Here is a 27387-nt window from a genome sequence, read left to right as displayed (position 1 = left end):
ACCTTAGGACATCGTGGAAGGTGACGTCGCCGCCGTTGTGCAGCCTCTCCATCTCGTAGCACATGTGCTTAAACAGGAGCTTGTCCTTGTCCAGGTCCACCTCCAGCCGCCCCCGCAGCAGCCGCAGCAGGAACTTCACGCGGAAGGTCGGGATCACCCCCTATGGCAGAGCACAGCGACTCGGATGTAAACCATCATTAGGCCGCAGGGATGCTCTGGGGCTCTGTTTACTCCTGGGGCCATTTCTCAAAAGATGGCAAGGAAGCTGTTCATTTTCCCGAGGCTGGCTGGGAGATAAAAGCTGAGCATTCCCTAGGGTATATAAATGTTTAATCACTATGTGAAACTAATATCACCTGAAACTAATATCATATTGTATGTCCACGGTAATTAAAAAATAAATTTAGCCCTGGCCGGTGTGGCTCAGTTGGCTAGGTGTCCTCCTGTGCATCAAAAAGTTGCCAGTTCCATTCCCCGACAGGGCACATTCCCGGGGTTGTGGGCTTGATCCCCGGTGGGAGTCATACAGGAGGCAGCTGATCCATGTTTTCCTCTCACATTGATGTTTTTCTCTCTCCCTCTCTCTTCCTCTCTCTCTAAAAAGCAATAAAATGTTTAAAAATATTAAAAAATGACAAAAAAGAAAGACCTGAGCACATAGAGTTTCTGCAGGTGCGCCTCTAGTTCTGTGGAGTTTCACAACCACTCAGCGTTCGCAGCCAAGGAGGGAGGAAAGCTCTCCCTCTGCCTGTCCTGGACAGACACTAACTTGACTAGGCTTTTCTTTCTTTCTTCTTCTTCTTTTTTAAAAATATACTAGAGCAGTGGTCGGCAAACTGCAGCTCTGCAAACCGCGGCTCGCAAGCCATATGCGGCTCTTTGGCCCCTTGAGTGTGGCTCTTCCACAAAATACTGACTTCTGCGCATGGGCCACGAAGTTTCAATTGCACTGTACGTGCATGCCCGCACATGGTATTTTGTGGAAGAGCCATACTCAAGGGGCCAAAGAGCCGCATGGTGGCTCGCAAGCCGTGGTTTGCCGAGCACGGTACTAGAGGCCTGATGCATGAAATTCGTGCAAGCATAGGCCTTCCATCCCCCAGCTGCTGGTACCGGCTTCCCTCCAGCACCCGGGACCCGGGCTTCCCTTGCAGCCCCAGCTTCGTCCAGAAGGTCGTCCGGAAGGATGTCCGGAAGGACATCCAGTCTAATTAGCATATTATGCTTTTATTATTATAGATATTTTTATTGAATTCAGAGAGGAAGGGAGAGGGAGAGAAACATCAATGATGAGAGAGAATCACTGACTGGCTGCCTCTTGCACGCCCCCTACTGGGGATCGAGCCCATAGACTTTTCTTTCCATACCCGTGCCACTGACTCAGCCTTGCTGGGTGCTTCTCTAACACATGTGCTGAGTGGCTCAGGAATGCTTTATTTTAGCACAAGAAATGAAACATACACATGTACATGATCCTCTTCTCACCGAGTTCAGATACTGGGAGCTTGTAAACGTTTATTATAAGTTGTTCTTCTGTGGAATGATCACTCCTTTTCAGTTCTCCTCCATTATTAGAACAATTACACAGAAGTGAACTGGGTTCCCAGCTCTGCCCTCTTCTTGCTCGGAGCAGCTCCAGATTCTGACATCTTCCATGTGTCACTCTCTTCCAGGCAACAGAACCTACCGTGCCAGCCTGGCTGTGTCTTTAAATCAGGTACTGAGTGAGAGGCAGGGACATTGATAGGCCATGAGTTCCTGTCAGTTACTAACATCTTAACATGTGAGTGGTGGTGCCATCTTCCATGAGTATGTCAGAGGAAGGCATGTTCCTGTAGGCAGCAGCCATAGAGATCAATGGGGCCAGACACCTGTACATGCAGGTCACTGTCCTGGAAGAAAATCCCCAACACTGGTGCCTGGATGAAGTGGGGGTACCAAGGGAAGAACAAGCAAAGGGGGTGGAGAAAGCCATGCCTGGTTGTGCGGGTCCCAGCTCTAGACCCGGATACCCCGTTTACTCAGCCTGTTCTGGCCCCTTAGTCTTCATGCCTCAGTCAACTCTTCCTGAAACTATCTTCAGATAATCCCCAAGATCTTCCCATGGCTGGTCTCTCCTCCTTTTTCAGATATTGGATCTTGCTAAAGTTGTCTGCTCCTGACTCCAATCGCTCTCTACCTTATTACCTTCTTCAGAGTGTTTATAGCTTTTTGAAATTGTAATGATTATTTCACTTTAATTTTGTCTCCTGTACTAGAATAGGAGACCTGTCCATCTCGCTCATTGGTATATCTCCAGTGCCTAGAGCAATGCCTGAGTGTCTGCTGGATGAAGAATGGGAAAGAGGAGGAGGAGCAGGAAGCTGCTGCTGCTTTAGCTAATTCTAGTAAATCTTGGGTAAGCTTCATTATTAAAACTGACCAATACTAAGTCCAAAATAAGTAAAAGTAGTAACTTTAATAAATCACCAAAATAACTCATTTGCACTTGTAATCAGGATTGCTCTTTTAGGTTGAGGTGATCATGAATCTGTACTATATTGTTACTTTGATCATTTGAACTTCACCCCTTCTCTTGCCCTGAGCCCAGGGCTCGTTTCTTCAGAGCTCCCTTGGTTTCCTTTCTTGCCAACATCTGAATGCTGGAAGAGGAGGACATTCTTAGTTGGAAAGGACACAGAGGGATCTATTCTGTCTCTTTCCCCTCCTAGCATATTCTGCTGGAGTGTCGATGACAGCCTTCTGCAATTCACCAATGGCCCTTCAAAATTCAATATCTGTCCATGCCAACAACAAAACCATGTCTGAGATAGGGTAGTAAGTCTCTTTTGAGTGGGGCGTGAAATGGCAATCCACTCTCCTACCTCTCGTTTATCATCCACCATATTCCATATGATCTGAAAGTGGCGAAGATCATTGTAACTTAAAAGCTGGTCCTCCTCAGTGGAATAAAACAAGGAGAAATTCTCCACAATTATGGCTAAAAGGAAAAAAAATGGCGAATTTAGACAATTATCTAAATTGTCATCTGTCATTTTTCAGAAACTGTAAAACATCTATTATAAATAATGAATTGTATCAGCTACATGATAAGCCAAATTTTTAAAGTGCTTTTAGTATGCCTTCCAAGTTGGCATGTTTTACACTTGGACTAAGCTGTTTCTCTAGCTCCTGGCTTTCCAAAACATGAGGGTCATAGCATAAACACACATTCTGTGTGTATAGACGTTCATGCCAGCTGGCTTTCGCTGGCAGCTGAGAGTTCCAGGACAGTTTTTAAAGGTCAAATTGAGTTCTGGGTGGCCTCACAGCCGGGTGAACAACATGTGTCTTTCAAAAACATAAATGTGACATTTCGAGGCTAGAAAGGTAACCCTCTCAGCCCCCGATATTTGTTCACCTCAATCCATGAGAGCTCTTTTGAGATTAATAATCATAATAAATAGGACAACTCTTGAAATTGCAATCAACTGTCATTTACATGCCTTTCAAAAGTCTTTTCAGCTTTTGAATGGAGAGAAAACAATTTATAATTAATGCCATGAAACACCCACCCCAAGCAATCCAGGATAATTACTTGAAAATTATACCTAATTATCTAAGTACCTGAGTTTAAAGAGGTTTAAAAAAATATGCAGCGAACATCACTTACCTACAAGTAAATTTAGCATGATGTAGGCAATGATGACATAAAATGAACAGAAATACATAAGTGCCCCAGCATAATTCCCACAGTCTGTTGCCCAGTATGTAAATTCATCTGGAGTACAAAAGGGTGGCTGGACCTGCGGGGCAGTGGGAGGGAGAGAGAGGAAAGAATGACAGCAGAGAAGAATACAAATTTTTGTTAACTGACTGTAGTTAATGAACATAATCCTGACCCATGTAAAATATAATAATTAACTTCAAAGTAATCTCTGAAGCTGCATGTGTTAGATGCATCATCAGTGGCAAAAGTAAAAAGAATATTTCACTTATGCTATGCTTTTTGTCTTGCAGAATCCCAAGTTCATTGACATTTTAGAAACCTAATGAAAATGAACCAGTTTCCTCTAAGACAGCGGTTCTCAACCTGTGGGTCGCGACCCCTTTGGGGGTCGAATGACCCTTTCACAGGGGTTGCCTACAACCATCGGAAAACACATATATAATTACATATTGTTTTTGTGATTAATCGCTATGCTTTAATTATGTTCAATTTGTAACAATGAAAATACATCCTGCATAGCAGATATTTACATGATGATTCATAACAGTAGCAAAATTACAGTTATGAAGTAGCAACAAAAATAATTTTATGGTTGGGGGTCACCACAACATGAGGAACTGTGTTAAAGGGTCGCAGCATTAGGAAGGTTGAGAACCACTGCTCTAAGAGATGCTCTGTCTGCCACCTGCACTAGCCCCAAATGATAATTTATCATTGTGATCAAACTGCAGAATGTCAAACAAAAGGGCATTTAATTTTTTTAATCTGATTTAAGTAATGGGGTATGATTTTAGGAGGATTTGTTATACACAACAATTTCACATTCAAATTGTGTGAGGAGAAGCCAGTGATCCTTATTCCAGCACCATTAGGGGATGTTGGGACATTCCTGGCTCAATAAAATGCCAACACCTCTGAGAAACCTCTGGTGTCTTTCAGCCAGAGACTAGCTCTCTCTTCCACATTTCCATGGCATTCTGCTGCTTCTTTACTTTGAGTTTATTTAATTCTGCCTAGTATCATATCTGATCTGTCCCCTTTCATTCATGCATAAAGTTTTTGAGTTCCTACTATGTGCTAGGTTTCTGTTCAGTATTGGGGACAGACTGGTAAGCAAGACAAAGATCCTGACCCTTCTTCATGTTGCTGACGGTCTAGAGCTGTGCAGTCCAACACGGTAACCACTAACTACTTGCGGCTATTTAAATTTACATTCATTGACATTAAATACAATGAAATATGATTTAAAATTCTATCCCTTACTTTAACTGGTCACATTTCAAATGCTCAATAACCACATGTGGGTAGTGGCTACTGAATTGGACAGTGCCGATGGCCATCATTGCAGAATTTTTTTTTGGATAACATTGATCTGAAGGATGAGAAAGAGATGAAATAAACTAAGCCAATAACTCACTATAGTTGTGAAACACATGAAAAAAAGATAAATATAGAGTGCTGTAAAAACATATAACTTGCAGTCTTCACATAAGGCAGGATTCCTGAAGGAACTGATGTTTAAAGTGATACCTGAAGGATGATGAGAATTAGCCTAGAGAAGAGAGAGTACAGGTCAGAGCCCCCAGCTCCTTGAGGGTGCCTTGGAATCACTGAAGACCTGGCACCCAGTGTATGGCTCAGTATAAACCAGGGGATTGGCGAATATCTGTTGAATAAATTGAACTAAGGAAGCAGAATTCTCCAGTTTGCACTTAACTGCCAAAATGTTAAAGGTGGGAGGGAAAGAACAATGCCTACATAATGAATATTTATTGAATGGAACTATGATAGCTCAAGTTGAGTTTACTGGATACTCTTCCTGTGTGTCCACACATTATAATGTAAAAGACAGCAATTTTATGGACTAAAAGGCCAGAATATGTGTTTTGTATGCAAAGCCTTGATGCTAACAAGAAGGCTATAGCCAAAGAGCTTCAAATGATTCTAAGCTAAGGCACTGTTATTGACAAAGAGATATTTACCATACAGTCATGCATAATCTTGTTCCAGTCTTCACCTGTGACAATTCGGAACAGTACGGTAATAGCTTTGCCAGCTGAAGAGAAGTTTGCATGCCTAAATTAAGGAAAAAGAAAACAGAGTTTGAGTCACATAGTTGTCATGAAGTAGTAAGGTCTGCTACTACCAAAGCAGGTGGATTTTGGAGCAAATTTGATTGCCAAGTAATCATTTCCAAAGGTTACACTCTCTTATTTGTTTGTTATATATACTTGTCTCAAATATAGCTGTCTTAATAACCCACACCTTGCATGGTGCCGCCAATTTCTTCCCATTCATCTTGAATGACTGAGGGAGCAAGCTTTGACAATATAAAGTGATTGTTTCTTTCATGTGGATTATGCTATAAAAGGTGGAGCTGCCATGTGTCAAATCAGTCATTTCTGCAACAAGACACATCTGTATATAATTGGTTGTGTGAGGACTTTTCTATTTTAAATTATAAGATGCTTCCACAAAATTTAAGGCTATCTTTGAAAAATGCTTTTCATACATAACAACATTTGGTGGTGGTGGTGGTGGGGGGGGCGTTTCTAACTTTCCATGCTTTGCTAAAAAAGAAAGAAACCCAATATCATCTTAAAATTATTTACTTAAAAATAATATATCATTTTTGGCAGCATGTGGTTAGAAAAAGTGCTGGAATTTACCAGGTTATCAGGAGTGGTAATTCCTGCATGGTAGGGAGTTATGGATTCTTTTATTCCTGAATTTTCTAAGGTCTCTATAGTAAACATGTATACTGCCTTCAGTTATAAAAATGTCATTTAAAATTTGGCCTTTTTATTTTGTTTTAATTTCCAATGGATTGCTTCTCCCTCCCCCCCACCATCTTCAATAGACAAAAATCATTCAGGTGCTTATTCACGATTTTATTACTACAAAAGCTTGCTTGATAAATGAATAGAAAGATAAATACACACCGACCTGTTAATGTTCTCTCCATATTTCACAGTACCAAATAAGACAACGCCAGCGAAAGCGTAACACAGCAGCAACAGGAACATTCCGACGATGATAAAGAAGCTTTTATACATGCTGACGACCACCGTTAGGAGGAGCATCTTCAGTGTTACCTGGATGGAGATGGAGATGGAGAGAGATGGGCGGAGAGAGAATATGAATATTTGATTCATTAAGCTGAGGAGAACATGGGGAGTCAATAACATTTAAGCATGTTGAGGGGCATCAGAATTACCCTCAGGATACTGTCTGAAAATTGTTCCCTATTAGCTATTAAACCTGAATATTGTTCAGGAGCCCTTAGACAGAGAGAAATCCTACTGGTATGTCAAATTGTTCAGCCTTTTCAGCCACATTAATAAAAGTTCAACTCAAAGGTTTTTAGCCTTCATTTTCTCTTCTCTTGCTCTCTAATTCACTATGGTAAGGGCTCTACACTTTTTGGGCTGTAACAAGTAGACTCAGTATTCTTCTACCAATAGATGCTCATAAGAACAAACCTAAACAATGGTAAAATATTAAATACCATTAAGTATTAAGTGTTCATTATGTGCATTCCATATGATGTAATGTCAGAATCAAAAAAGGAAAAAGTACTTTAAAAAATGAAAATGTATGTGGAATGTATATATGAACATTAATAAAGAAGATAAAGAAATATGGAATCATAGAATTATGAATGTTCATTAAGGATTATTTTTCTTTGAAGTAAAATAACTTTATTAAAAATAAAACTGAAAATAAAGACATATTAAGAAAGACTACTGGTTTTTGCTTTCATGTCTGATATGTTATTTTTAGTTGATAATTGAATTTACTTAGAAAATATGAAGAATAAATAAAATATCATAAATATCAGGAAACATTACAAGATAACTAAGCTAATGATTCATTTTAATATTTAAAATTTACTCATTTGGACTTTAATGTCTAGCAATTTGTTAGCTACAGCATAGTGACCAGAAGGACAGCAGAAGTTCGTCAATGCTTTTTTCTTTATCGCATATGCAACCTTTGATGCTGTTCTTTACAGCATACTTACATGCTTTCCACAGATCGAGAAAAACCTAAAGACAATCACGCATGCGCCCATCATGTAGGTATATGCATTCTGAAATTTAAACAGAAAAGAGCCTCTCATAATTTGCACAAAAGATCTTGTTACAATTCCCTTTTTCATTTCGGGTCTTCTGTGAAGTCTACTGAATAATTAGTTTAATAAAATGTAAAAAATATCACAAGAAATTTATCTTAAAAATGTGCTGAAAAGGTCACTGCCAAAACTCATGAATAAATATTAACTATAAAATTAAATCTTAAATTAAATTTTGGTCTCTGTTTTGCTCAGCTGAATTCTGTATTTTAAAACTTATTTTTACATAAAATAATGGCTAGTTTCTTTGAGGAGCAAGAATAATCTAGGATAACAATGCAACACAAGGGAGTCAAGTGAGACAGGAGATAAAGGAATCATGGCAGAGGGAGCTTGGGTGTTGGAAAAGATTGCTGGAGGTCAGATTCCTTCTCTCTGAAGGCTTCTGGAGACACCTGGAGACCATCTGGCCACATGTCCATTAGTCTAAGATGATTTCAGAGATGTCCTCCTTACTCAAAAACACATTCAGTATGTGATCAAGAGATGACTTGGTGTGCTTTATGACTAAGAAAGTTGAATCTGAGAAACAAAGATCCCGCTGACTATAACTGCAATAATAACTGTGGCATTAAGCTGATGCCAAAACGTGATTTTTCCTTGAGGTTCCTTGCCCAGGCAAATGACAAGTCACAGATGGGCACCTGGGAAGGGGGTCCAGTGAGATATCTGGTGTGGTGCGAGGAAATGAATGTGTCTGCACAGACTCATCTTGGGATGGGAACAAGCACCGCGTCGTCCTTCACAGCAGTCCACTGCACAATGGAGAGGAGGGTGAGCATGCTTCCAGGACCAGAGGTTCTTGGAGAAGAACCAAAGCAGTAGGGCAGAATAGGCAGGTTGGCCTTTTGGTGTGAGAGCTCCTCTCAGGGAACATGTAAAATTAGGAAGCTTACTCTATTCTTTTGCTTGGACTGAGTAGCTTTTAGTTGCAATTTGGAGATATATAAAAACCTGGGCCTTGCTGCCCCTTCTCTCCACGTGAGCACCAAACCTACTGTAGATACCTACTTGCTTTACATTCAGGAAGTGATAACACCCAACAGCTTCTAGGATGATGACCCAAAACTTTCACTTGGACTGAGAGGTCTCACACCTTGTTACCCATGCAGATCTTGTACCTTGTTCCCTTTGCTCCTCCTCTAATAGTGCTGTCTATTCCACTGCACCCTTCCATTCTAGAACATCCTAAAATATTCTCTCCTCCTCCTTCAGACTGATCCCAATTATCACTCCCTCAGGATGCCTTCCAGGACCTCCCTGATAAAGCCATCTACTATTATGTGTTGTCACAGCAACTTGTGTCTCTCCTCCATCTCCTTTCCATAGCTGTAATTCTCATAGACTTGGGAGCATTCAATGGATGCCTACCTAACTTCCCAGGCTGTGTGGCCCATGAAAGCAGTCACTGTCTTTGTTTTATTCATTACATTCTTCTCAATTCCTAGCACTGTGACTTGCACATATGCAGTACTCAAAACCATTTGTTGTTTGAGGAAATGAATCAGGGTGACTGAGAGCCCACCTGGGCTTGGCACAGCCCCTGACTCTGAAGTTAAGAACTGTCTTAAAAAAGACACTCAATATCTTTCTGAGCACAGCAATTACATACTAAAACTAGGCCTTTGTGATGTGTAAATGGGCTCTGTGTGCTATGGATCTTTTCTAGAGGACGAGAGAATGGATAGAAGAGAGCAGGGGGAAATGGATAATAGTATTTTTGGGAGGGATCAAGGAAGACTAAAAAAAAGAAGATATTTATAATAATGTGTTATGGTTTGTTTAATCTTAACCATTAGAAAAACTTCACATTCTTTGATCTTCATAATGTTCATATGAAACCTGTAGATTATGAAATCATATTCCTAGTTCAGAGCAGGAAACAAAAGATCACTGAAGACAAATAACTTGATCAAGGCTGAAAAATGGTGGACCCTAGACTAGAACCTTGGGGTATCCAACATGGTAACCACTACCTCATGCTATTATTGAGCACCTGAAATATAGTGAATATAAATTAAGACATTCTGTAAATGTAAAATACACAGTCAATCAATGATTTAGTACAAAAGAGAGCATGTAACATATCTCCATAATATTTTAACTTTTAAAAATATGACTTTATTGATTTTAGAGAGAGGACGGGAGAGGGGCAGAAAGATAGAAACATCGACCACTGCCTTCTGCACACTCCCTCCCAGGGACTGAACCCACAACCCGGACATGTGCCCTGACTGAGAATCATGTGCCCTCTTGGTTCATGGGTCATTGCTCAACCACTGAGCCACACCAGCCAGGCCATAATTTTTTTTTTATACTGCTGACATGTTGAAATGATAATACAGGGTGGGACAAAAGTAGGTTTATAGTTGTGAGTACACAAAACACAGAATTTATTCTTGTACTATTACTTATTAATTATAGTATTATTTTCCACATGAACAACTGTAAACCTACTTTTGCCCCACCCTGCATTTTGGATATGGTAGGTATAAATAAATGTTATTTGTTTCTTTTCTATATTTTAAATGTGGCCCCTAGAAAATTTAAAATTATATTCATGGCCACATTTTACTTCTATTATACAACTATGAAATTTTCAACTGAAATAAACAATTTACACCTACCAGGAGGGCAAAGTGAAGTACCACCCAGACAATGCCGAGTGAGGTCACCAGCAGGTCATATCGATTTCTTCTGCTTTGCCAGAAGCCTGCAGGTGACATTGCTATGATCTTCATTGTAACCTGAGAAAAACAGTGAAGAGAGTAAATCGAGACTGTTTAGTACATATTTAAATGTATTAACCTGAGTCACATTATTTTTTTTAAAAGGTAGCAACCAAAGAGACAAATTTATCACATATATAAAAAAGCTGAGTAGGTAACACATATATATTCTCCACACTCTTTTCTCCTTGTTTTATGACTAGTTTGATAGCAGGACATTTTTCTTCCCCAAGTAAAAGACCATAGATTTTGGGAAACATCAACCAGTTCAGGGTGAAATAAGAATCTGCTTGTATTTCAAAGAGATTGTTGGAAGAAAAAGACTATCCCTGGAAAGTAATATGATATGAACCATATATTAAAATAACCTCTGGGTCAATTCCCTTTACCACCACATTGCAATTTGAGTCCCTGAACTACAGTGGTCTGTACAGTTTGCCCTAAATATTTGAACTCAGATAACTAGACAGGCCATCATTCTGATACAGAAATTAACGGCAGTTTGCAATTCCTGTGGTTAGAAAATTCCAAAAAATAAAGTGAAGTCTTTGTTCAAGTTAAACTGAACAGACTCAAAAGGAAATACCCTAAGAGCACACTATCCCCCTCAAAACACACACACACACACACACACACACACACAAAACTTCAAAAGCGATGGGGCACAGAGTTGAAATAAGGACCATCAAAGGAGGACACTATCTTACTTTAAAATGTGCACTGTCCCCCCTCCCCCATCCCCCAAACCCACTGACTCATTACGGTACCTCAAGAACAAAGATGAAGGTGAAAACAACTGACATTGTTGCCAAAGGAACAGTCACTGGGTCCTCGACGTCCCACTGTATAGGAAACAGCACACACGTCTTTGCCTAAATCCATCGGGCGTTGGGCACAGAAAAGCCCTCCCCCTTCTTCCTCCCACTTGAACACAATTGTGAATTTAAAAATTTTATACTAAAGAGCGCAGGTCCTAGTAGATGTGGCCATCTGTGATATTCTTGGATGCAGCCACGAGGAAGAAATTCATTCCCAGAGTCTAAAGGTGAAACCAAGTACCTTGACAGAGAGCAGTACTGACTGGGCCAGGACGAGTAAAGCAATTGTCCTCTTAAAAAACGGGTGCTGGGTTATGTCATACATCTTGGCTCTAAAGCCATCATTATCTGGAAAAGAAAGGTTTAGGCGAGGGAACTTTAGACCGAAGTCACATTTACTTTCTTGCCTTTCATTTTCTTTAATGCCCATCATAAAACCCATCACATTTCCCCACCCCCACGGCTCAATCTATTGTGTAGTGTTTTGCAGGAATGGCTGGCTCTGAATATTTAAAACCACGGTGCATGAAGCCGTCCGTATCAGAAGGAGAACCGCATCATTCAATTTCTGTCAGTTTAATACATTTCACTCATATGTTGAAAAGGCAAGCACAAATATTTTGTTTAAAAATTCATTTTTTCATTAAGGCTTATCCTGAGAGCGCTGAAGCACAGCCTTTGGGTGGTTGATTTTAATAGCCTTTGGAGAGATCTGTGGTTTGGAGCCTGTTTCTATATTAACTTATGCACAACCACCTAGTGGCCTCACGATTATTATTTTAATTGAAATCTTAGACTCCTGGGGAATCATGAACACTAGTGCCCAACATGAATAAAATCAGAGCATCTTTGATACCCGGGCGAGGTGGGAGATGAAGAGGCTGTGCTATCTTCAGTCGGCTCTTCAGATCTTCCCATCTTCTCTGATCTACAGTCAGCAGAGCCGTCCCCTTAATAAACAAAGGAAAGCAGAAAAAGGCCTTTTGTCATGTACTCCACGCCAAGGACATTGCACATGGGGTGGTGATACAAACAGGACTAATTTGGGGGTTTTAAATAAATATATTCTTCAAACCCTATGATGGTTGGATAAACAGGGTCAGAATTCTCAGATTTGGTCTTGAGAGGGATGGCCAAAAGAGATGGCCACAGGCTCCGAAGCAGACCTTCAGTGGGCATCTCTGAGCGTTTCCCGGGTTTGGGGAAATATAAAGAAGGTTTTCTGCATGATTAAATTTTCAAAAAAGGGATCCTCACTCTAATAGTGATTAGTTTCCTTTCATTTCATAGCAGAAAACGCTGCAGCAAAATTATAGCTTGTCAGTGCTGCTGCTTCTGGATAAGTGTATTTTGCCTTAAACATGCTTTTGAAAATCATTCTGATAGGTGCAATTGCAAAATTATTTTTAAGTGGTATAAAGCCATAGAATTTGGATCTTTAAGAAATTACTATGACAACTGGCTAAATGAGACTAGGTATGCTTTATTTTATCATAGCGTACTTCATTAAAATGCACATACCTATGTTACATTTTATTACAATATAGTATTGGAAGTATAATTTAAGGAACCAGGAAAAATATACCCATTCTTCCTTTCTTTCTCCAGAGCTCAGGGACCATCCTTCAGAGATATATCCTCAATAGGTATGACTCAATACGTAAAAATGTATTTGTCTTGAATTTTAAAATTTTATATAATTGGTATTCAATATGTGCTTATCTGTGCAATTTGTTTTTACCTTCACTGAACAATGCTTGTCATACAACTAGATACTAGATCTCATTGGTTTACCTTAACTGCTCATAGAGTATGCCATTGTACAAATACATCAGAAGCTACTCATTTTCAGTTTACGGACTATAAACAATGCTGCAATAGACACAAATGTACTGACTCATGCTAAACACCTATGTGCCTTCCTCCATGGTAAATCTCCAGGAGAGGAATTGCTGGGGTCTAGAAATTTACACATCTTTACATTTACCAGATGTTGCCAAGTTCCTGTCCAAAGAGGAATAAGCATGAACATTTGCCACCAGCAACTATATTCTTGTTAATGCTTGGCATTATCAGACATTTTAGTTTGCATTTGCCACCAGCAACTATATTCTTGTTAATGCCTGACATTATCAGACATTTTAGTTTGGTCATTTGATGTGTGTGCGAATGTGTCTAGTTTGAACGTTAATGAGATGAAGCATTTTTTATTTGTATAAGTGGTACATCGATGAGAGAGAAACATCCATCAGCTGCCTCCTGCACATCCCCTACTGGGGATGTGCCCGCAACCCAGGCACATGCCCCCGACCGGAACCGAACCTGGGACCCTTCAGTCCGCAGGCCGACGCTCCATCCACTGAGCCAAACCGGCTTCGGCTAGTTTGGTCATTTGATGTGTGTGCGAATGTATCTAGTTTGAACATTAATGAGATGAAGCATTTTTTATTTATATAAGTGGCGATTCCTGTTTCTTCCTTTAGAAATCACCTGTTCGTATTCTTTGCTCATTTTTATATATTTACTCTTTGATGTTTTGTAGACATTCTCAATATATTCTGGATACTTTTTGTAGTGATTTGAGTTGTAAATATTTTCTGCCTCCCGCACATGCCCCAACCAGGGCCCGGGCTGGGGAGAAGCCTGCAATTGAGTTACATGCCCTTGACTGGAATTGAACCTGAGACCTTTCAGTTTGCAGCTCTATCCACTAAGCCAACTGACTAGGGCTTAGCTCTTTTTTTTTTTTTTTTGAAGTCTTGTTTTTATCATTTAGACAAAATGTGCCATTTATCATTCAACAACTTTTCATTTTAATGTAATCCAAGTTATAATTTTTTTCTTTATGAATTCCACTTTGTGGTTAATGTCAAGAAATCCAGGTCAAAAATAAATTCTACATGGTTTACAAATGGTTTATATTCAGTTAGGTCATTCATTCACCTGGACTTCATTTTTGAGTAGGCTATGAGGTAGAGTTTATTTTCTTCTAGACAATTATTCCAGTTTCACTTATTGATGCTCTCATCTCCTCTGATTAGTTGTGCTAATTCTGTTTTATATATACAGGGGTATCTCCTGGGCTTTCTAATCTGTTCTGTAAGTCTAGATTTGTATTCCTGTAACAATACTGGCATAGCTTTACTAACTATAAGCTTGTTTACTTTCCTTTTCCACATTTTTGTTGATGCTGAACCTTGCAAAAGGTTTATCATTTAATTTTTTAAAAGAATCTGCTTTGTCATTCTTGAGCCTTTCTATAGTTGTTTTTCTGTATCTTTATTACTTCCTCCTACATTCTTCAATTTTACTGTTATTTTTATTGTAACATTAATTTTAGTATTTTCCATATTACTAATTAATAAATTATTTAGAATGTTGTCTTAATATTTCCAAATCCTGAGGGGATTTTTTTGCTATATTTTTTTATTATGGTAGAGAACCTGTTTTATACATTATCAATATTTTTTTTACAATTATTATTTTATGACTTTGTAGAGGATACATTTTGTACTTGAAAATTGTGGAGGTCAGAGTTCTTTATATGTCAGTAGATCACATAATTTTATTGTGTCAAATTTCATATAGTCTTTCTTTTTTCCTGCGGATTTATGAAATTATTAGAAAAATATGTTAATATATTTCACCATAATTTTGGATTTTATAGCTTTTAAAATAATTTGATTAATTTTATAAAATGTTTTTTATTGATTTTAGAGAGAGAAGAAGGGAGTGGAAGAGAAAGGGGGAAATATCCATGTGGAAGAGAAACATCGGTTGGCTGCCTCCTGCATGCCCGCTACTGGGGGTCATGCCTGCAACCCAGACATGTGCCCTGATTGAGAATTGAACCAGTGACCTTTGGTCCATGGGATGATGCTCAACCAACTGAGCCACACCAGCCAAGGCTAATTAATTTTATTTTCATATATTTTAAGGAGTCCTTTATTTTTCCTGGGGATTTAACTCCTTTTGAAATTATTTAATTATACTGTTTATTCCTAATAAATTTGCTTTAAATTAAATTTCTCTGATATTATTTTTGCTAAGCCATTTTTCTCAGTAACTGCAAATAAATATTTGTTTTGGGGATGCTATATGCATTCATGTTATTTCTTTGTTATACAAAGCAAGATATTTTGGAAACCTGTACTCTAATCATTAATGTAATAACCTCTAAAAGTGCATTGTTATTAAATTAAGTGTATTAATCAAACTTATTGTCTTATACTAGGGAAATTAAAAATATATATACATATATATTATTGTTAAAGATTTTGAACTTTTAAAACGGTTCCATTTTCTAGGGAAGACATAATATTGCATGATTCTGAATTGTTAAAACTTTGCCTGCAAAACTTACCTTATTTCCCATATCGTTGTTGTTGTTTTTTAATCATCACCCAAGGGTATGTTTTTATTGATTTTAGAGAGAGAGGAAGGGAGATAGAGAGAGAGAAGTATTGGCTTGAGAGAGAAACATTGATCAGTTGCTTCCCTAACCCACAACGTAGGTACATACCCTGACTGGGAATCAAACCCACCACCTTTTGGTATATGGACCATCACTCCTGGCCAGGGCTCCCATATCTTTAGTTCTCTCTGTTGCCTATACATTTGGAAATCTATTTATGTACTTTCAGGCATAACCATTAGAATGTGAGCTCCATGAGGGCAGGAATCTTTATGTGATTAGTGTTCATGGATTAGCTTCTTATGCTCTCAGGCTCAAAAGCAGAGTGGGGCACCTAGGAAGTGCTCAAAGAAGTCTGTTGAATGATCTATAATAATAAAAGTGTAATATGCTAATTGGACCGGAAAGCCAAACGACCTTCTGGACATCCTTCTGGACGACCTTCTGGACAAAGACCGAGGCAAGCCACCTCAGCTACGAAGGCCGAGCCCCCTTGCACGAATTTCGTGTATCGGACCTCTGGTTGAATAATAAACGAATAAGTCCTGTTACATAGCAGCTGAACTGCTACCATGGACAAAACTTGCAGAAAAAAAATCTTTTCTAAAATGTTCACATAATTTAGAAATTTGTAACTGAGAAATGTATATTTCCTATTAACTATTCAAGTTTATAATGTCTGGTGATATGATTTCTTCTCCTTTGCCTCTTTCTCTAAGCACACATTTGAGCTTCCATGCTCCCCTTTCTCAGGTAGAGACATTCCTTTCCTCCTTCAGAATAGAAATACAACTGGTGCTGGAAGTAGGCCTGTTATTCTGCTTGCTTCAGACATTCTCTGAGTTGAGGAACTACACTGTCTCCGGTTAATTCAAAATTTCATGTCATTTCATTATGCTGCTGAATTGTGAGCTGCCATAGGACCTAATTCTTCTGAAATTAGGTGTCTGCTCAGAGGGCCTTGGATGGTGTTCTGAGCAAGCAGAGCTTAAACTGTCTTAATTGACTGATTAGCTTCCGCTCCTATTCCGGAATTCCCAGTGTCTGCTCCATCACATGCCTCAAAGGCATCTAAAAAGACCCATCTTCCTCTTTCTGCTTGGAATTAAATTGAACACACGGTAGGGCTGAAAGAAACTCATTTGAGAATGTGTTAAATAGGGGGGCTGGGCGATATGCTCTCTATCCTTTCTTACTCTAAAATTCCAGGTTTCTGTGGGGTAGAGTAGTGTTGGGGCCCAAAGGGGCGATTTTTAAGTTGCACTCTTTGAAAGTCTGAACAAAACGACATCCTCATTCGGCACACACCAAAGGCGCCAATTGGCTGACTAACTGGCATCTCACACGTGGAGCCTGGACGTGAGTGATACGGTCCCTGGCGTAGCTGCACACACCAGAGCTCTGATGTGAGTGCGTTCGAATCAGTCCTTGCTGTGCATGACATAGCGCAGCACGGAGCTGTGCAGTGACATCTAGCTTTTCATTCAGTGCGGAACGACAGTCGACATTTTCATGCACTTGAATTGGGAGCATCACAGACGCTTGCAGCTATAGGCACTACTTCTGAATTCTGGCCCCATTTTCTCCTCCTTATTTTATGCTGTCTTCTCTTCAATTGTGCATTTCCGAGTTGGGGAACTGAGAATAGCATATCTAAACCTTAGTGAATAGGAAGTGTGTAGAAACTGTATGTGTCTCAATTATTAAGACATAAGAGCACTGACCTTGACACAACAGGGGGCATGTCAATCATGTCCAGAAGAACAACATAGAATGTGTCCCCTCAAACTCATGTATTTTTTGGCAGGAAACTCCACTTGCTCTTTTCCCATCTGTGGGCTCTTTATTGATCATTTGAGCTGTTATGAACTCAGCTTCCCAAGTTCATAAAGCATGCAAAACTTTTATTTTAAATATATTTTTATGAATTTCAGAGAGGAAGGGAGAAGGGAGAGAGAGAGATAGAAACATCAATGATGAGAGAGAATCTTAGATTGGCTGCCTCCTGCACACCCCCTACTGGGATCGAGCCTGCAACCTGGGCATGTGACTTGGACTGAAATCAAACTCAGTACCCTTCAGTCCTTAGGCCAACGCTCTATCCACTGAGCCAAACCAGCTAGGGCAGCATGCAAAGATTTTAACATTAAATTAGAAAATCTTCTTTTTCTCCCATGAACTAAGATTTTAAAACTTGTACCATGCCCTCCTCCCCATCCCATCAAAATACAACTGGTGTTAGAAGTAACTCACTTACTGAGTTACTAAGAAGCATCTAATTTACATTAGTGAGAGCAGTATTACCTGCAATCCCTGCATCAGCTTCAGCTATGGTACTTAAATAACTTGTTGCACATCCTTTCCATTTGAACAATAGGAGATGCGCCTGTCAGTTGTCATGAATGAATGACACTGTGACCAAAGGGGGACATTTAGCCAGAGAGCTGTGCCCTTAAATAACGGGCCTGAAAGGCAGCAATAAGGTTGCTTGTGAAATCGTTACAGAGATTGTCCACACCAGTCACATTACAGTTTAATGTGACATCATGCTGTGTGTGCAAAAAAAGAGAGCTTAAAGTGAGTGGCCGGAAAAGAATAAACTCTGTGGTACTCACACCAAGAATTCTTACCTTGTTTTCATTGAAATTAGCAATAACTACTCCAACAAAAAGGGTCAGTCCAATCATGCAACCCAGGAATACGAAAACATGAATATAGATTCCATGCATCTGTATAAATGAAAAATATGGTTATTCATCAAAGCAAGTGAAAGCAGCTGCTGAAAGGCTGTGTTCAAAGGCTTCCATGGGCTTGCTCACCGGCCCCACACGATGAATAATAACATCCCTCACTTCCACCCAGCCTTTCAAGGAGAGAACTTCAAACAACGCCAGCATAGCGTTTCCAACATTGTCGAAATTAAAGTTCCGAGGATTCGCCCTGAAAATCAGAAAGAGGAATGTTCTGTGAAATTCCGATAAGAAGCACCCCAAGGCAAATACTTGTAGCTCTTTCCCATCTTGGGTGCAGAGGGGTGTTTTGCACTTGGAAGGTGGGCTACATCATAAGGCTGTGTGTTGTAGGTGATTAATTGTGTAATTAATTATTAGGTAATGATGGGGTGCTCTCAGTTGAAGACAACAAAATGCTACACAACTTTGAGTTCTAGCTCGAGAGGATCTGCGAACATTTCCGGCTTGTCCTGATTATACTGAGGACTAGATACACGTTCTAGTTAGAAACTGTATAGGAGATTCTCAAAGGGGCATTGGAGTCTGGGTAGGAATTTTGAAATTGGTTTTTAATTGGGAATCTTTCTAATGGCATAAATTACAATTCCCTGTGTTAGTACAGAAAATGTCAAAAGAGTAGGATTTGGCCACTTTAGTTCATTCTGTGTCCTCATGGGAACATCATCACACTGTAAAGTAGTGAGAGATCACGGAGAAGACACGATGTGTTTGTTCATTGCCATTATTTCCAGATCACTCTCTCCCAGTTGCATTTTTTTCTCTCTCACAAACGCTGATGTTCTCAATGGATATTTCCTGTGTTCTCAGTGCACAGTATGCTGCTACACCCACAGCACATTCCCGATTTCTAAAACATTGTGGCCTCATTTTTCAGGGGGAGAGGATGTCTTATTTCTTGTTTTTTTTTTTTCTGATATTTTTTTCTCTTCACGGTTACAAAAGTGATCTTTTCTACTCTGACATTTCCCTTAGTCATTATAGGTCTGAGCTACCATTTTTGTTGCTCATAGAAGAGTGAAGAGTTTTTTTCCTATTTCCCCCTTACTAGAGGCTATTTTAAGTAGTTAAAAGATTTAGACAACCACACACTGAAAAATCAGGACTATCACTATGTTTCTTGAATTTGATGGAGAATTGAGCTCAGGATTATTAAAGAGAGTAGGCCTACTGAAGCTTATCTGAATTATATTTTGATATTTTTTCCCCTGCTAGTTCATTTATCAAAATGTAACCCTCACAAAAGGTAACTCACTTGGGGGCAATCAGGTTTAGCATTTTTGTACCACCATTTTTTTTTAAGCCACAGAACAATCATGAGATGTATCCTTATAAGTTCTTTTTAAAATACTAAATAGATGGGGATCTAGTAAGAAAATGTAAAACTGAAACTGACTTGCTCCTAAAGGTTTAAGGCTATTTGGTAGAAAATGTTTTCTACATAGTGCAAAAGCACTACTCACAAATTCATATTCTAGGATTCTGATTTATATTTTTTAGTATGAAGTTATAAGCATACTCTCTTGGATTTTTCCAACAACTTTTCCTTTGGGAGTTTTCATGAAATGGAATATATTTTACAGAAGACAGAAACTACAAGGATTCTACAGGTACCAGCATTTTCTCAAAGATTTTTTTAAACCAACTGAGCCAGCTCTCAGATCTGATGTTAAACTTTCTTTCTCATCCATCCACCCCCCACAGTGATATCTACTTACTTATTTGTTTACTTATTTATTTATTAGTTGAATTTATTGGGCTGACATTAGTTAATGAAATTCTACAGATTTCAGGTACACAATTCGACAATCCATCATCTGTACACTGTTTTGTGTGTTTATCCCCCAAGTCAAGTGTCCTCTATCACCATTTATCCATCCTTTACCTTCTTCCTCCTCCACCCCCTTTCCTCCGTAAAGTGTTGTTTTTTTTTAACTGAATTTGCAGCAATCAAAACTACTTTTAAAAGTAGATTATGTTAAAAATACACTTTCAGGCTAGACCAAGAAAAAGAAAACAGTTGGAAGAATAGATCACATTTAAAAGAAAAGTAAGTATTTTTCAGCTTTCGTCATATAAAATATTTGTATATGCTTTGTTCATGTATTTAAAATTGGAAAGATTAAACCTACAACCACAGAGGACTTCAATAAATCCCAGTCTTCATCCATTACTGTCATTTTACCTGTAGCTCTTCCCTGACTTGGAAGGCTGTTTAAATATCATCTTTTCTGGTTAACTTTTAAAGATTATAATCTTAGTATCTAATTCAGAAAACTAAGACATTGGTTCTGACCTCACAACTTGGTCAGTCTTTCACCTTCCAGTGAAAAGTGCGCCAACATCCCCAAGATCATAAGGAGAGTTTCCCTTCTTGGGGAAGTTGGGGCACCACGGAGGGAGGAAGAAACTTAGCCTCTACCGCTGGGTGTGAAAATACAGGGAATGACCTTATCCAAAATGGCCCCCTAAGTCTTACAACTCTGTGATCTAGTCTAAAAAGTCAGAACCTCTTTGTACTTTCTAGAATACACTGCTTTATTTATCTATTTGTTTGCCTTGCACTTTGGACATAGCAATTTGGGTTTCCTCAGTTTGCAACACGTTACCTCTGCCAAGCCCCTCCCACTCAGCTGCCCATGGCTCTTCCTCTTTTCAGCTGCCTAATGCCTATTTGTCCTTCAAAAGTTAACCAGTGTCTTCTCCTCTGGGTCCTTCGCCCTGGTCAAGTCATGGTTGGGTAAGGGGCCTCTCCTGTGTGTGCCACTGCGCCCTTTGCCTATGGTATCCTATCCTGGCCAATATACCAGCAAACTACAGAAACTTACACCTCTGGCCTTTCCCTGGACAGGTATCTTCCAAAATTCTGGAAGGGGCCCAGCGGTGAGTTCACATGGCCCTATGTTTTTATTAAACTTATAAGAATAAGGTATTTTTATACTCTTTTTCTTAAAGGATGTCCCCAATTGTTTGTGCCATATGGATACTACAAAAATTTGATCTTCTGCCTAGACTGTGTAACTTAAAATTACCTAGAGGTAAGCTTTCAGGTGAGCTGCAAGTGAGTTTAGGGAATTATTTATGTAGCACCAAACACCTTAGCATATTATAATAAATTACTTGTAATTTCCTTTTCTGTTCTCCACTAGACTTCAAGCTCCTGGGGATCAGGGGCCATAGCTTGTCCCCAGTGACAGCATAATACCTGGTGGTGAATAGTAATCACTCAATAAATGCACTTATTATGAAACTGAGTACTTTGTTGATTTTTCTCTCGTAAATTACATTTTCCTATATCAAAGACTTCTGCTGAAAACAAAACACACAATAGTTACATGGTATGTTTAATCCTTTTTAGCAAGGTAATTTGTATCTCATGAAGTCTGAGTGGTTCCAAAGGAAATGTATGTATTCATCTGAAAAGAAAATATAGAAACCAGACTATCTCCTGAATTAGATAGTGCATATTGATGTCCTAATTATAATTATCAAGGCATTCCTCTAGGCCAGCGGTTCTCAACCTGTGGGTCGCGACCCCTTTGGGGGTTAAATGACCCTTTCACCGGGGTCGCCTAAGACCATCGGAAAACACATATATAATTACATATTGTTTTTGTGATTAATCACTATGCTTTAATGATTTCAATTTGTAACAATGAAATTGGGGGTCACCACAACATGAAAAATTGTATTAAAGAGTTGCGGCATTAGGAAGGTTGAGAACCACTGCTCTAGGCCGATTCCCAGATAAAAGTTATTTTCTTAATCATAAATTAGCCAATATAAAATTACAAAATTTTCAGCTGCTAATTCTTGGTAAGCTTACTAAGAAGAAAAATATAAAAATGATCTGGTGACAGCTAACATTTATTTGATGGAAGATTTACGGGTCCCTAAAATTAATCCAAGTCACAATTTTCTGAACAAATGGACAAAAGCTATTGTGATGATGTTTAAATGATACCTCTTTATCCATTTAAGCTTTTAAAGTGTCATTGAACTTGAAACCCCTAATAAGTTACATAAGACATTACATTTCAATTAACTCTGACTTTAAAAATCATATGAAACAAAGTTGAATAACATAGGGTACAACTGGAAAAAAAACTTTACTTTTCTCCCAATACTGCTGTATAGTACGTCCTAGCTCCCTTCCTGACATCTTGGGGAGAGGTCAGCGCTTTTTAGATCAGTCTCATTCTAAAGAGTCGGCTCCGTTTTACATCCAACCTTGGCTGTCTTAACCCTGTGCAAGGATCCCATCCCCAGCAGCTCAGCCTGATCAGCGGTTTGAGGAGGGAAGAAGAGCGCTGGCTACTCTGATTCACTCCTCTTCAGGCTGCCATCTGGTTCTGATAAGGCTGGAGTTACAGAAATGGAGTGAGAGGCTGTGCATTTTATGCTCTTGTACTCTGGCCATTGGTGCTCTTGTCACAACTCTTTATGTTGTGCATTTGTGTGTTCCTCAGAAACTCTGTATATTAACCATGCTTCTAGCTTCTGTAAACTTGACACTTCACTATCTGCCCTACATACAAATGCAGGACACACTTTGTTCTGGACAACCTGATAAAACGCCGAGTCATCCTGCCTCCCTCATCACCCTCTTCCCAACCTTGGGAGGAGTCCTTTCTAGGGTGTGCTTTTCAAATACAAACTAGTCAGTCAAGAGTCCATACCCTCAACCTCCTCTGTTATTAGGCTTTCACACTCGGGACCACTATATACCAGCCCTAATCACACCAGGGCCCAGGTACCAGATCATGAGGGCAGTCCCTATGCCCCAGAGCCCATTGAAATGACCAAACTAGCCAATCCTAAGCCTGACGGCCCTGCCTCACCTTCCTTCCCAGGGAACCGAGAAAAAAGGCTCTTTCCCACAGCGTCTTTCCTTCTGCCTTGTGACCAACCCTAGTGCTTCCCTGTGTGGCTCCGTGGTATGGCTTGGCCCTTCCTCTTGGGAGCTATGAGCAACTAGCTATCTTTTCAATGGTAATTGATCGTCTCTTGATCTGTTGGCCTTATTATACCTCAGATTTTCTATTAGAACACTATACTTTTAAACACTTCCAAATGAGAATGCCCCATTGCACCATTCCTGCGAAGGTAGTCTATAGGTGATTTTCAGCTCCCACTCCTGGAAACACATGAACAGCCTCTTCAAATAGGGCACTCAGTCCTTTGCAGTACATACAAAGGGTTCCATCAGGACAGCTCAGATTAGGCAGCCTAAGTAGTGATGACTCAGACCTCTGGGAACATCAGATAACCCTGCCCTGCTAGGTAGTGAAGAGTTGCTTGACCACAAAGCCTTGCCAATCTGTGATATCAGCTAGCCTTCCTGGGTACTTGACTTGGCTGAGGTGGGAAGCACCTTATTCCATAATAAAGGGAGGAGAGATGCCATAACACTCCACTGAGTTCATCCACTTCATGAGGTCATCTATGACTGCAGTGTTTTGTTTTGCATAACCTGGGTGATGGAGGTGGATAAATTTTAGTAAGTTCTGCTGAGATTGCCTAGTGGCTCTCTTTAGAATATAATAATAATTTATCTCCTATTAACCTCAGCTTCAAGGCTTTAGCCAAAATTCCAAAACAGTAGGAAAAAAATCCCATTTGATGTACTGATTTAAATAAATTATTTATGGTATAATAATGAGTTTTCACCTCACAAAAAAATAAATGTTTTATGCTTCCTTAATTTTTTATTTTAATGTAAATGAGACTGTTTTTCTAGTTAGCACTGGGATAAGGATAGTCCTATGGATATATATATATATATATATATAGCCACAAATCCAAACTTAATTTATTTTTAAATAAATCTTTGGTATTAAAAAAACAACCCAATATACATTGCATTGCTTATAATAGTGAATTTCATTTTATAGAAATGCCAAAGCTGTAACTATAAGTCCTAGGGGTACAAATGGGTGAAATGCTATTCCTTTTAAAGAGTTTGACATTTAGTTGATTGTGACAAAAGCAAAGTAGTTGCTATTCTTCACTCATTATTCTAAAAGGTAAAATGAAAGAAAAAAAACACAGGTAACAATTTAAAGGACAAATGCAGTTGATAGAACACTTAGTTCATCCATGAAGCGGATTGAGATATTTTATTCATGGTCTTCAGTAAAATGGATGAGAAAGAGGGTACTAGGTTCTTCCATCTTTGATGTAAATGCTTTGAAAACTCATTTTCAAGAAAGACAAATTTTAAAGAGTTAGATATAAGCAATTGTGTTATTGATTATTCCTATTTAGTGTTTCAATGATGAAAATTCTTTACTATCAATGGGCTTTGAAACTGAAATAGCTTTATGATTAAGTAGGCTTCTTCACAAACACTATGAGGACATAAGATCTGCCCTTAAAGATATACATTCAGGTGAGTTTAGTTTTAATTTGATTAAAATTTTTAAAAATTTAAATTAATTTTAAAAATTAAAATTTGACTAAAACTTTGATTGAAAAAAAATTAATCTCAAAAATTTGGAAGCCATGTGAATCCAGATACAAACTTTTAAAATATTGGAAAAATACTGCAGTGATAGTTTACTAGTTTCATGAAGCAACGTGGGACTCGGTACCACTTGCTCTCATATTTACGGTAATTTTATATCCTGTTGTAATTCAGTGCTTTTCCTTGGAAGCACTTTCATATCTCTATCTGAGTTACTCTTATTTTATACCATATTGCACTGATTTAAAATCTTATGTTGACAAATATAGCATTCTTAGGGATTTTTTTTCTAATATCTTACCAAACACGGGGCACCCAAAATCCAGGTTTTTTCTCTCCAGGTCTTAATTTTAAATTTAGGTTCTTGGACACACTTACATTAATTCTGAATATGCCATTGCAATCTTCCTAAAATAGAAAAAAAAGGAGAGAGATGAAGGAGGAAACTTGGTCAGAAGAGGAACTCAGAAAAGATAAAAAATAAGAAATACATTTTACATAGAGTCACAAAGATCTTTATTTGACAAAAATGATATGGACAGCTAACCACAAATAGTAACAAAGACTACAGAGATGAGTGGTGAAAGTTGATGCTGAAAACATTAGTAAACGGACAAAAGATATGATCAAACATTCCTCCAACAAAGGTGTATAAAGGGCAGTGAGCACATGGAAAGAATGCTCAGCATCATTAGCCAATAAGTAAATGAAAATCAAAACCACAGTGAGATATCACTAAGACCTGCTCAGAAGGCTATCATTAAAACAATTAACAACAAGCTTTGACAAACATTTGCAGAATTGAAATCCTCATACTAGAACCTTCATATATTGCTGGTGGGAATGCAAAATGGTGCAGCAGATCTTTGGTTAATCTCTCCCTGCCCTCCCCCCTGCCCCCTTCCCTCTAAGATTCATCAGTTTGTCCCATGTCTCCATGCCTGTGTGTTGAGCATCTGCCCCCTGGTGGTCATTGTGCGTTACATTTACTGGCTGGTCAACCGGTTGCTTAGACTTTTATATATAGAGATAGCATTATTTCTAACTAGAGGCCTGGTGCACAAAAATTTGTGCACTGGAGGGGGGGTGTCCCTCAGCCCAGCTTGCCCCCTATCACGTACTGGGAGCGCTCAGGGGATGTCCTACTTCCTGCTCCCTGCTCCCCTTGCACTTTGCAAGCACCAACAGTTGCCTGATTCCTCTGCCTATAAACCTTTGATGACGTCTCATTTCTCATCAAGGAAATTCTGACCCCCTTAGACCGGCATTCTAGGTCTCTGAGGATCTCTTCCTAAAGTACATTTCTGGCCTGTTTTTCAGTTCATTTTGGCATGGGAGGGAAGTGAACGGGTGGCTTAGGTTCTTTACATAAATTAACTAATCTAATCTTTATAATATCACTGTGTGAGAAGTGCTATATAGGAGCAAATAGGTTCAGAGGGATTAAGAGATTAGAACAAGTCACCACATACCTACTTTCTTCATTCTGCCTCCTCTGCTTGGAAGGCTCTTTCCTGCTAGAATGCTCTCTCCTCCTTAAAGCCTTCTCAGCACAGTGCCCCCAGGTGCAAGTACTACTTACATTACTTTCACTTCTCATGTGCTCTTTTACTTTGTTATGTGGATTACACATGAAACACGCATTCTCACTGGGCAAAAAATGCTGCAAAGCAGGAGCAGTGACTTACACATTTTTCCAGCCCTCATTTCACCAATCATGGTGCTTTGTACATAACTGATATTTAATAACTTAACCGTCAAAAGGTAGTCTCAGAATTTGATTACAGGGCTTTGGTGACTAAGTTCTGGGCTCCATATCTCCACCTAAAGTGGTGTCAATATTTCAAGTTTTAAGAAAAAGGTACTGAGGGAGGAAGTGCTCAGGCAGACATCAAGAAACTAACCCGTTCTCTCAACTGGAAAACACAGCACTAACAGCTCAAAAATATGTTATCTTTAAACATTAGCTATGTGATCCAAATATTGGGGTATCTAGTTTCCCATTTCCCTTCTTTTAGAAAGATAGACTGAAGTTCCGAGGTAGACCTGCAGTTCCTTTCATCCACCTGGTCTCCTTGGCCTTGGCCTCCTATGTCAGGACTAGGAAAAAACCTGTCCCAATGTAAGGACACAGACCACATCTCACTACGCCAATTTCCTTTCTATCATTCTGCTCTCTATGATGGCTAAGTTTTCTTAGGCTTTCTTATGAGCCTACTGCCGAGGCTTCATTGCTCTGAGAAAGAGGATAAATGCACTATGACATCTGAGTGTTTGTCCATCCATTGTGAGCTGTCTCCTATCCAGGTAAGCATCCATCTTCAGCTTGGACTGGGGAAGAGTAGATAACATAAAATAACACTGCA

The 27387-nt window shown here is 39.1% G+C and overlaps 1 protein-coding gene across 1 annotated transcript in view; it reads right to left on the bottom strand.

Annotated features, from left to right (window-relative positions):
- Nucleotides 1–27387, bottom strand: part of NALCN (sodium leak channel, non-selective) — a 295705-nt gene that overhangs the window by 13630 nt on the left and 254688 nt on the right. Inside the window, exons 25-37 of the mRNA XM_015559118.1 lie at nucleotides 25323–25429; nucleotides 18625–18745; nucleotides 18436–18534; nucleotides 12248–12341; nucleotides 11633–11739; nucleotides 11341–11415; nucleotides 10472–10591; nucleotides 7734–7802; nucleotides 6656–6804; nucleotides 5692–5785; nucleotides 3653–3785; nucleotides 2865–2980; nucleotides 3–160 (exon numbers count right to left, since the gene is read on the bottom strand). Coding sequence (XP_015414604.1) covers nucleotides 3–160; nucleotides 2865–2980; nucleotides 3653–3785; nucleotides 5692–5785; nucleotides 6656–6804; nucleotides 7734–7802; nucleotides 10472–10591; nucleotides 11341–11415; nucleotides 11633–11739; nucleotides 12248–12341; nucleotides 18436–18534; nucleotides 18625–18745; nucleotides 25323–25429 — 1442 coding nt within the window. The remainder of the gene's footprint in view (nucleotides 1–2; nucleotides 161–2864; nucleotides 2981–3652; nucleotides 3786–5691; nucleotides 5786–6655; nucleotides 6805–7733; nucleotides 7803–10471; nucleotides 10592–11340; nucleotides 11416–11632; nucleotides 11740–12247; nucleotides 12342–18435; nucleotides 18535–18624; nucleotides 18746–25322; nucleotides 25430–27387) is intronic.

The sequence above is a fragment of the Myotis davidii genome, unplaced genomic scaffold (genome assembly GCF_000327345.1).
Source record: "Myotis davidii unplaced genomic scaffold, ASM32734v1 scaffold450, whole genome shotgun sequence".
NCBI classification, from domain to species: domain Eukaryota; kingdom Metazoa; phylum Chordata; class Mammalia; order Chiroptera; family Vespertilionidae; genus Myotis; species Myotis davidii.
This window is presented reverse-complemented; position numbering and strand designations above follow the sequence as displayed.